General features: G+C 37.2%; 1 protein-coding gene across 1 annotated transcript in view; it reads right to left on the reverse strand.

Moving 5' to 3' along the window:
* Positions 1–1,707: 1,707 nt before the first annotated feature.
* Positions 1,708–12,317, reverse strand: part of epc1b (enhancer of polycomb homolog 1 (Drosophila) b) — a 123,118-nt gene continuing 112,508 nt past the window's right edge. Inside the window, exons 13-14 of the mRNA XM_053651728.1 lie at positions 10,135–10,456; positions 1,708–7,102 (exon numbers count right to left, since the gene is read on the reverse strand). Coding sequence (XP_053507703.1) covers positions 7,030–7,102; positions 10,135–10,456 — 395 coding nt within the window. The 3' untranslated portion in view covers positions 1,708–7,029. The remainder of the gene's footprint in view (positions 7,103–10,134; positions 10,457–12,317) is intronic.

The following is a 12,317-nucleotide window of genomic DNA, read 5'->3' on the forward strand; positions in this document are numbered from 1 at the left end:
TGTTAAGTGATGTTTTTCATATGAAAAAGAATAATTTCATAAATAATGTAAAAAAGTAATCTTTAGAAAACTAATGTTCATAAAATGTCAAAGATTTATTAAAATTAATCTTCAGAAAACAATTATTTATCAAATGTGCTAAAATATACTGATTTCTAAAATCCCTATGTGCTCACACGTCTGTGTGCATTAGGGTCTAAAAAAAAAACCCTATACAGAGAGTTTCAAGCCACTATATACTGCTTTCTCAATAAATATTTGTGCTTAAATGTATACGTGCACTAGGTGCTAAAAACTCAAGCTGCTATGGCTTCAGGAAAGTGCTTTATCAAGAAAACACACACAGTGCATACAGAAGTGTACAGTATATCCCAGTTAAATTATGTTTTTCACATAAAATATGATTGTTTATATTAAAATGCATAATTTGTTATTAAAGTGTTAAAGTCTAAAAGATGAAAATGAATAGTCAGAAAACTATTAATCAAATGTGAATCTCAATTCATCCCTATGTGCTCACTCATGTATATGCATTAGGTGCTAAAAACACTATACAGAGAGATTAGAGTTGCTATGGCTAAAGAAAGTGTTTTTTCAAGCAAACGCATACAGTGCGTATCACTGTTAAGTGATGTTTTTCACATGGATATGGTGAAAAATTATATCACATGATTGTTTATATTAAAATGCATAATTTCATAAGTGTTAGTCAAACAGATAAAAATTATTATTAAATTAAAATATTATATATAAATAAAACTAATTAATCATAAATATTCGTTAAATTATATTTTTAAGCAAACTGCAAAAGACCCATGAAGAGAACTCATGACTTTCATGTTTCATCACTGTACTATGTTCAGTTATATTTCCATAAATTAAACTGTTTTCTACAAGCTGTAATATTTCCATAAATATTTGTTCAGGTTGTTCCACTTTTTAAACTTCATAAAAAACTGTTGGCTATGTTAAAATTGCCTTGACTTCCTCAAACAAAATCACGTAACCCCGGACTTGGGAAAGAGGTTGGTCTCTCAGGAGATCTGCAGCCAGACACTATGTGGGAGCAGCAACTTGGTGTGCTGCATGGTGGACAAAGCAGACCCCTGGTGCTCGCCTTTGGTTCCTTAAAGCATATTGCCAATGCTGCCTTTTGGGAGGCAGCCATTTTATTATGAATAGTAATTATAATATAATGGCAGCCTTCCAAAAGCCAGCATTGGCAACATGCTTCAAGGAACTAAAGCATCATTAAGATTAGGACTGGAAATCTCTCTAAAGAGGATGAATCTGTAGTAGCAGGCTTGAATTTTAGAATTCCAACAATGCTGGTGATTCGGTCACTATTACCAGTTTCACTGTCCTTTATGTGCAGAGATTAAACCACCACCTAAATATCATCTCATTGGAGGTCTCTTCCCACTAAAAATTAAGTGAGACAGACAACAGATGAGCTACAGTCAATAACTCTAAATCTACAAAGTGCACAGAGGGTTACCTAGCACATTGGTTTTCAAAGTAGGGGCCGCCTCAACAATTTGGTGTGAAAAATAAATAAATAAATGAATAAATTTTATATATATTATATATATATATATATATATATATATATATATATATATATATATATATATATATATATATATATATATATATATATATATTCCTAAAATAAAGATGTAATTATTAATTTAAAAAAGGGGGATATATTCAGAAGTCTGTATTTTTCATGTGTTTTAAAGACATCTTGCAAAAGGAGGGCCTCGGTCAAATGTTAATGTCATTTGGGTCTTTGCCCTGGAAAAGTTTGGGAACCCCTGACCTAGCAAATTAGCCAAGCAGTGTAGGTACAAGATAAGTGTTCCTAACCACGTGGCCCAGTTGTGTATATATACACTTTTACAAGTATTTAAAAAAAAATAATAAAAAAAATTATTCCAAGATGCAGTTGCAATTTTTTTTTTTTCAGTTGCATGTGTAAAAAACTTGTGTATACAATACAAACCTTATTGTAATTAAGCTATGTGCACACGGAGCCAGAGACTTTCTTTTTGTGCTGGTCAAACACTTAATGCCCTGCTTTATTGAACATTTTTTCTTCATAATAAATTCATTAATTCATCTATGTGGGACAGGTGAGGGTAGGCCCAGACAATTAAAAAACAATATGGCCTGATAATGCCTTTGGAATGGGTATTCAGATTGTGGTACATACATAAGTACCTTGTGAAGTACCATCCTCTTCATGGAAGAGGGCTCTCGCAGTTTCCAAAGGAAATCATCTGGTGGCTGGGAGAATTCTTACAGAGGAAAAAGGTCCTTTGTTCATTTCTCTTATTTTTCATACAAAGTGGAATGATAATGATTCATACAAAGAGCCTACTGCAGAGCCCCCTTTACAGTCATAACAAACCATAAAAAAAAACATTTTAAAAAGCCACACAAAAACCATATACTCTTCAGAAGGACACGGGTGATGCAATAATAAAAAAAAAAAACAGGGTAAATAACAACAGCATTGAGATATACAGATACAGTGCATCCGGAAAGTATTCAGTGCTTCACTTTTTCCACATATTGTTATGTTACCGCCTTATTCCAAAATGGATTAAATTCATTATTTTCCTCAAAATTCTACAAACAATACCCCATAATGACAACGTGAAAGAAGTTTGTTTGAAATCTTTGCAAATTTATTAAAAACAAAAAAAGAACATGTACATAAGTATTCACAGCCTTTGCTCAATACTTTGTTGAAGCACCTTTGGCACCAATTACAGCCTCAAGTCTTTTTGAGTATGATGCTACAAGCTTAGCCCACCTATTTTTGGGCAGTTTCTCCCATTCTTCAGAGATGTTCAATTGGGTTCAAGTCTGGGCTCCGGCTGGGCCACTCAAGGACATTCACAGAGTTGTCCTGTAGCCACTCCTTTGTTATCTTGGCTGTGTGCTTAGGGTCATTGTCCTGTTGGAAGATGAACCTTTGCCCCAGTTTGAGGTCCAGAGCGCTCTGTAGCAGGTTTTCTTCAAGGATGTCTCTGTACATTTCTGCATTCATCTTTCCCTCAATCTGACTAGTCTCCCAGTTCCTGCTGCTGAAAAACATCCCCACAGCATGATGTTGCCACTACCATGCTTCACTGTAGGGATGGTATTGGCCAGGTGATGAGTGGTGCCTGGTTTCTTCCAGCCATGACGCTTGCCATTCAGGCCAAAGAGTTCAATCTTTATTTCATCAGACCAGAGAATTTTGTTTCTCATGGTCTGAGAGTCCTTCAGGTGCAGGTGCCTTTTGGCAAACTCCAGGTGGGCTGTCATGTGCCTTTTACTGAGAAGTGGCTTCCATAAGGCCGCTCTACCATACAGACCTGATTGGTGGAGTGCTGCAGAGATGGTTGTTCTTCTGGAAGGTTCTCCTCTCTCCACAGAGACACGCTGGAGCTCTGTCAGAGTGACCATCGGGTTTTTGGTCACCTGCCTAACTAAGGCCCTTCTCCACCAATCGCTCAGTTTGGCTGGCCGGCCAGCTTTAGGAAGAGTCCTGGTGGTTCCAAACTTTTTCCATTTACAGATGATGAAGGCCATTGTGGTCATTGGGACCTTCAATGCTGCAGAAATGTTTCTGTACCCTTCCCCAGATCTGTGCCTCAATACAATCCTGTCTCAGAAGTCTACAGACAATTCCTCGGACTTCACGACTTGGTTTGTGCTCTGACATGCATTGTTAACTGTGTCATTGTTAACTGTGTCTATAACCTTATATAGACAGATGTGTGCCTTTCCAAATCATGTCCAATCAACTGAATTTGCCACAGGTGGACTCCAATCAAGTTGTAGCAACATCTCAATAATGATCAGTGGAAACAGGATGCACCTGAGCTCAATTTTGAGTGTCATGGCAAAGGCTGTGAATACTTATGTACATGTGCTTTTTTGTTTTTTATTTTTAATAAATTTCCAAAGATTTCAAACAAACTTCTTTCATGTTGTCATTATGGGGTATTGTTTGTAGAATTTTGAGGAAAATAATGAATTTAATCCATTTTAGAATAAGGCTGTAACATAACAAAATGTGGAAAAAGTAAGCGCTGTGAATACTTTCCGGATGCACTGTACAGGCCCATACATATTTGCACACTGACAAATTTATTGTTATTTTAGCTGTTTACCATAGCACATAGGATATTAATTAAATAATGAATATGAGCTCAGAGTGCAGACTTCCAGCTTTAATTTAAGGGTATTTACATCCAGATCGAGTACACAGTGTAGGAATTACAACATTTTATATGTGCTCCTCCCTTTTTAGGGACCAAAATTTAAAAAAATAAATAAATAAAAATTACTGGCTGTTCAGCTGTTCTCATTATTCCCTCATTATTTCACTTACAAGTAAGCAGATAGGTCTAGAGTTGATTTAAATTGTCGTATTTGCATTTGCTGCTGCTAACGCTCAAAATAAAATCCAAAGATCTGTAACTACCAGTGAAGCAAGGCACCATTCGGCTGAAAAATAATACAAAAAAAAACATTAGAGAGATAGCAAAAACATTAGGTGTGGCCGAATTCAAATATTTGGTATATTCTTAAAAGAAAGAACACACCAGTGATCTCATGAACACCAAAAGGCCCTGAAGAACATAGAAAACTGTGGTAGATGAAAGAAGAATTCCTTCCCTGAGGGAAAAAAAAAAAAAATCCTTTGCAACAATTGGCCAGCTCAAGAACACTGTCCAGGAGGTAGGCATATATGTGTCAAAATCAACAATCAAGAGAAGCTTTCACCAGAGTAAATACACAGGGTTTTATAAAAAGTTGGTAAGCCTATAAAATGGGAATAAAATAGTGATGGGAAGTTTGGATCATTTCACTGACTCAGATCTTTGAATCTCGTTCAGCAAAATGAACAAGTCATTTCGTTCATTTCAGCAGAATATAATTAAAATGTTACATGTTAAATTCCCCAACACATCTAGTACTTACGCAAATGTTGATCACATTTGGAATAAAAAATAAACTATGCAGTCTGTTAGTTCACCTCACCTCCTGTTCTGAGTCGTTCTTTCTTTTGTCACGTCTGTTCCCTGAAAACAGAAATGATAAGCTCACCTCTTGAGTCTTTGGGTTCGTCATTTGTTCATCCTGTGACCGCCCCATAGAGCGACATAGGGTCACTGAATGCAGTGGGGCTGCGACGTGATGAATGAACGACTTGAACCCGAAGACTTGAGACGTGAACTAATCATTTCTATTTCCGGTATTGCATGGTGCATTGCCTATGGGGCAGTCATTGAAAGAACGAACGACTCAAACCTGAAGACTCGAGAGGTGAACTAATCATTTCTGTTTCCTGTACAGAACCTATGGGGATGTTGCAGCACATGCACGGTCAAAAAATGATCAAACCACTCAGACAACTCGTTCTTCCAGATCTGTTCAAAATGAACGAATCATTCATGAATGACACATCACTAGAAGAGAAGAGTATGGAGAAGGAAAGGAACTGCTCATGATCTGAAGCATACTCTCAACTTCTGGTGTGGGCCTGTATGGCTGCCAATGGAACTGGTTCCTTTATTGCTGACCAAAGCAGCAGACTGATTTCTGAAGTATGTAGGGCTGTATTATCTGCTCAGATTCAACTAAATGCTTCAAAAAACCACTGGACGGTGCTTTACAGTGCAGTGCAAGCAACCCTTGACTGTTTTAAGGCAAATAAGCGGAATGTTCTGCATTGGCAAGTCAAACACCTGACCAGAAAACAATTGAGCTTGGCTTTCACTTGCTGAAGGCAAAATGCCCCAAGAATAAGCAGGAACCGAAGACAGCTGTATTAACTCCCTGGCAGAGCATCACCAGGGAAGCAACCCAGCATCTGGTGAGATCTATAGGTTGCAGACTTTAGACAGTCATTGAATGCAAAGGATTTGCAACTTGCAAATTTAATTTATGATTGTTAGTTTGTCCACTTACTTTTGGTCCTTTACATGGGGACAAAAATTACAGCTGAAAGTCCTCACTTTGAAAGTTCATTATTTACTTTCAAGTCAGTATATTGTGGTAGACAACATGGCCAAAAGTATGTGGACACCCCTCATAATGATTGTGTTTATGGGTTTCAGGAGTTCAAAGGTGTTCAGTGGGGCTGAGTTCAGGGCTCTTGTGCAAGCCACTTGAGTTCCACTCCAGCCTTAGCAAACCATGTCTTCATGGACCTTGCTTTGTGCACAGGGGCACTGTCATGCTGCAACATGTTTGGGACTCTTCGTTCTAGTGAAGGGATTTTCTCTAGAACTGAGAGGCCATAGGAGATTCACTAGAACTAAGGGACATAGTAATAGACATTCTATATAATTGTGTGCTTACAACCTTGTGCAACAGTTTGGATAAGGCCCACATAAGGGCATGACAGTCAGGTGTCAACAAACTTTTGGCCACATCCTGTATGTTTGTGTCTGTATACACATACAAGTATGTGCGTGTGTGTGTCCACACAACTGAACTTTGACACAGGTGAGGGGAGCTGATTGTATTACAACGGAACAGACAAGGGAGAAAAAAACCTGAAAACTTCCACATAATATGGTTATATGCACAGACACCCACAATACCAAGAAATTACACAGTATAAAAATACAAACAAAAAATTCCTGTAAACACCTCACAATTAATAAATAAAACAGCAGGTTTACACCATGCATTTGATCTCACATCACCACATGAACATACACACCACCATTCACTCCAAAGTCGTCGCAGTTAGTTTTTTGAACCCCCTCCCTAAGTGCAAAACATAAATGAACAATTTCTGTATTCAGGTAAATATTATATAAAAAGGGCCATATTACAAATATGTAGTACTGTACATAGAATAAATGATTATTTCATAATTTACAGATGACATTAACAAAACAAAAAAAAACGGCAAGCACTGCAGTCTAGTTCCAACAGCTGCTCACAATGTCACTGATGCACAGCACCTAGATTAGACACCCCAAATCTCAGGGTGATAAAGGAAGAGAGGCAGGGCTACGTAACCTGCATTGCTACAGTGTTTTCGGTTATACCGTTCAATGATGGCTTCTCCTGATCATGATTTTCCCTGAAACAATAAGGACAATACAAAAATAATTACTCTGAGATGGTGAGGTTTTTTTTGTTTTTACAAACAAATTACAGTTTCATGTTTGCAGTAAACTGTCTTTAAATTAATTTGCACAAGGAAATCACTCAAGTTTAGTCTACATAAAAACAACTTCCATAGTAACATGATTGACGCATTTAAAAATAAATAAAGCACAGTATGTAGCAAGCTTTGAATGGAGCTTGGAAGCTGGCGAAATTTTGTATATGCATTGTATATGGATTTCGTATATTTGAATTATATAATGCCACATTAATTTTTTTCTTTTTCTCTGTGTATCTAACAAATGTACATTTTCAAACAGTGTTTTTCTTTGTTTTGAACTATATTCTTTGTGAATTAACTCTAGCTGTGGTATGATTTGTTTTTTTGTTTTTTTTAAACATAATCTGAAATGATAGGTTTTGGGTTTGATGAAAAATTAGAACCCTAAATACAAATATCAATTTCAAACTTCAAAAATACAGATTTTCATGTAGATTAGGCCAAAGATTTCACATCCATAACAGTGATAATTCCCAGTGAAAAGTGAATGCTTTTAGAATGGTAAAACAAAGAAATCAAGTAGAACTCAACATCAACACTATCGATGGGGATGCCACCCACATTAACAAATCTAGTCTGTTTTTTTTGTATGCCAGAAATACCCTTAACACATGCTTCAAACAGGACAGATGCTATTGAAGAAAGACTTTCAGATATTTGACTTTGCTGTGGATCTAATCCACAAAATCTAATCAGTTCATCTGCTGGCTACAACGATAAGTCCTACAAACATTCAAAGTTCTTGAAATATTGTGCTAATGAGAATCTCGACCAGAAACAAGGACTGACGGACACACAGATATATCCATGGCAAAAAGCAGACATAGACAGAAAATGGGCCTTGCATTCTTGAATATGAACGTGTAACATCTCTATCATCTCTGTTCATCTTCTGGTGATAATGATGAACTGCATATAAATCCTACAAACATTCAAACATTGAGATATCGCATTAACAAAAATCTGAGATGGATGCATGTATAGAGGAATGAACAGAAGATTAGCTGCTTAATAGGAATTTAGGAATAAGATTTACATCTCTTCACATCAGTTCATGGATGGTGAGTTTGACCACTATGAAAGCGTCAATTTGTAGTTGTGGAACACACAGTTGTAGAAGTGTCTTACCTATCCTTGTAAATATTTATATAAAATAAATAAATAAATAAATAATCAGATCCCTAGTTTTGTCTTTCTTCAAGATCATTTTGTCCTTTAAGTGCTTGCTATAGGGGGCATGGCCATGCATGCTGAACTCATTCATTAGTAGGCCACATGACCATAACATGTATGTATGCTGTACCTATGCTTAATAACTTACCTAAATTCTTTGAAAGCATCACTGACAGATTCTATTAAACAACTTCTCTATTTTATGTCGGTTTAGGCAGTAGACAATAAAAAAGAATGAGCACTTCCGGAGTATCTTTATACTAAAAAAAAGGCACAATCATTCTGTTCCCCAAGGGTCGGACAGAATCTTTACCAAAATATATTTTTCAGAACAGTTCCATTAAATGCCTGGTCATTATGTATGACTTTGTCATTATAAAATGAAATAAAGAAAAAAAAATTAGTCTATATTTTTAAAAGGCCAATGGTAAGATGTATTCAGCTATACACTCTGTCCACTTTATTAGGAACACCTGTACATTCATACAGTTATCTGATCAGCCAATCATGTGGCAGCAGAACAATGCATAAAATCATGCAGATTTTATGCATATATTCACATCATACATCAGAATGGGGAAAGTGTGATCTCTGTGACCTTAACCATGGCATAGTTGTTGGTGCCAGATTATGATTATGATAATCAAATAATTTTGATAAATAAAGTTTGAGGTGGATAGGCTACAACAGCAGAATGCCACATCAGGTTCCACTCCTGTCAGCCAAGAACAGGAATATGAGGCTGTCATGGGCAAAGGCTCACCAAAAATGGACCGTTGAAGACTAGGAAAATCAAATCACGTGATCTTTTTGCTGTCTTGAACTGTTTTGGTGAGTTATGCCTATGATAGCCTCAGATTCTTGTTCTTGGCTGATAGGAGTGGAACCCAATGTGGCCTTCTGCTGCTGTAGCCCACCCACCTCAATGTCGATGTTTTGTGCATGCTGAGATGCTTTTTGGCTCACCAAGGCTGTAAAGAGTTATTTGAGTTTCTGTATCTTTCCTGGCTGCTCAAACCAATCTGGCCATTTTTCTCTTTGTTTTTTGCAACATTCTGTTTAAACTCTAGAGACTGTTGCATGTGAAAATCCCAGGAGACACAGTGAACACATTTTTTCTTTTTTCCGTTTGATGTGAACATTAACTGAAGCTCTTGACCCGTATCTGCATGATTTTTTGCATTGTGTTGCTTCCACATTATTGGCAGATTAAATAACTGAAGGAATGTGGAGGTGTTCCTAATGTGGATGTGAGTGTACACTGTGACTAAGAGTTTTTAACATCTAGATTTAAAAAATTGTTTAACCAGTCCTATTCAAAGGTCTTGGGTGTGTCATATTGTTAAACATATTTTTCATATTTTGTAACAATTTTCATAGATAGAATTTATTAGCGACCGTCATCGTTAATCATCAATTCAAGTGTTAGATCAGGGAAGCCAAAATCTTTATTATATGTTACATTTAAATTCTTTGACTGAGTTGGTCAAGTTAGAGTCTAACCTGGGAAGACATGTGCACCATACACACTCATTCAAACCTACAGGTAATTTCGAGTAGCCAATTCACCTACCCGTATGTTTTTGGCTGGTGTAGGAAAGTGGGGAACCCAGAGAAAGCCCACACAAACACAGGGAAACAGGTAAATCCCCTTTCGGAGTGTGCTCAGGATGAAATTAGAGACCCAGTGAGGTGGCAATGCTGTGACACCCCAATTATTCAAAAAGAAAATGTGTGATATGATGAAGGTTTCAAACATAAAGCTCACTCACCTGGTGCCCAGGTCAAGGGTGGTGGAGCTGGTTGTGACTTTAGGGAGCTGCCTACTGACATTGACAGCAAGTTTAAGGGCAGAAGTTGGAACTGTGAGCTGACGCTGCAGATGCCGCATACTTAATGTTGCACCTGGTGATGGCACACCCACTCTCATTGCCCCGGCTAATAGCACCTGTGGGTTGTCTGAGCCAGCATGGTGATTAGCTGAGGAAGTTCCATTGTTGGGGTTGGAGGTAGGTGTGTTGCACTGATGATGGTTAGGGTTGGGGATGGGGCTGATGGAGGTTGTTCTTGTGTGTTGCAAGCCTTTATAGACTCCTGCATAGAAATATGAAATGCATGTTTCTTGACAAAAGCTGGGGGGAAAATTCACAATGCTTAATTTGTTTAATTTAAACCCTAACACCTGCTGATGAAGTGTAGTACAGTACATTTACGGCATTTGGCAGACACCATTATCCAGATCGACTTACATTTATCTCATTTATACAATTGAGCATATGAGGGTTAAGGACCTCATATGCTCAAGGGCCCAGCAGTGGCAGCTTGGCAGAGTGCTGGGCCCGTCTGATGTCTTAACCACTGAGCTACCACTGACAGTAACCCACAGAAACCTAAAAGTACAATAGTATACTGTGCCAAGAGCTATTATGTTACAGGTAAATGTTTTAATTGATAGAAGGGACATGTTAAAAAGCAAAACATTTACTGACTCATAAAATGACAAAAAATATAATTTGTGTATGGATACTCTTATTCTGAAATCAAACAGAAGGAATCGGTACTGAATTCACAAGTGCAGACAGTTAGTAAAGGCATGTTTTGGGACAGACCTTTTTTCTGTCATTTTTTTGGTAGAAACTTTCACTACACAACACATTTTGCTAAACTAATCCCTGACTGCAAATTGATTTTTCAACCTAATGATTGCTTGCGTAACTGGTAGTTACAGCTCTTCGTATTAGGAGTTAACAGCAATAGATTCCAAATCCAAATGGCACAGTTGAAATGAACTCTAGCCTTTTTAACTTATTTTTTTAAAAATAAATAAATAAATAAATAAATAAAAAAGTGAGGGGGGTGCTCTAATTCTCATACCTTTCACCCGATTTGGATGTAGATACCCTCAAATTAAAGTCTGCACTTTTAGACCTAATTCATTAGTTAATTTCAACTCCACTATACTGTGGTAGACAGCTATAACAATCAAAATTAATACCATGTCGACACCAGAACAAAACCAAACAAATTCAAATACAGTGGTGCTTAGTTAGAATTTTCTATATTTCTGCATAAATATTACCTAAAACATCATCAGATTTTACTCAAAATAGAAGTACTCAAAATAGGTAAAGAGAACCCTATTAAACAAATGACACAAAGATATTATACTTGGTCATTTATTTATTGAGGAAAATGATCCAATATTACATATCTATGAGTGAGTGTCCACCCTGTTTTATTTAGAGAAAAGGGATCTATCAACATAGGGATCTTCACAACATGTTCGTGGATGTGTATCATGGCACGGACAAAGGAGATTTCTGAGGACCTCAGAAAAAGAGTTGTTGATGCTCAGCCAGCTGGAAAAGGTTACAAAATCATCTCTAAAGATTTTAGACTCCACCATTCCACAGTCAGACACATTGTGTACAAATGGAGGAAATTCAAGACCATTGCTACCCTCCCCAGGAGTGGTCGACCAACAAAGATCACTCCAAGAGCAAGACGTGTAATAGTCTATGAGTCTGCAAGGTCACAAAGGAACACAGGGTAACTTCTAAGCAACTAAAGGACAGGACGGCTTGTCATCGTCGCTTGAACAATGAATTTTTAATTATACCCACAAATTCTAAAGGAAAATGTGAGGACATCTATCCGTAAACTGAATCGCTAGAGAAAGTGGGTCATGCAGAAGACAATGACACTAAGCACACAATTCATTCTACCAAAGAATGGTTAAAGAAGAATCAACCTAATGTTTTGGAATGGCCAAGTCAAAGTCCTGGCCTTAATCCAATAGAAATGTTGTGGAAGGACCCAAAGCAAGCAGTTCATGTGTGGAAACCAACCAACATGCCAGAATTGAAGCTGTTCTGCACTGAAGAATGGTCTAAACTTCCTCCAGGCCAATGTGCAGGAGGAATTTTAGACCATTCAGAAATGTATAGTTGCAGTT

Source organism: Ictalurus furcatus, chromosome 20, assembly GCF_023375685.1.
Source record: "Ictalurus furcatus strain D&B chromosome 20, Billie_1.0, whole genome shotgun sequence".
Taxonomy (NCBI): Eukaryota; Metazoa; Chordata; class Actinopteri; order Siluriformes; family Ictaluridae; genus Ictalurus; species Ictalurus furcatus.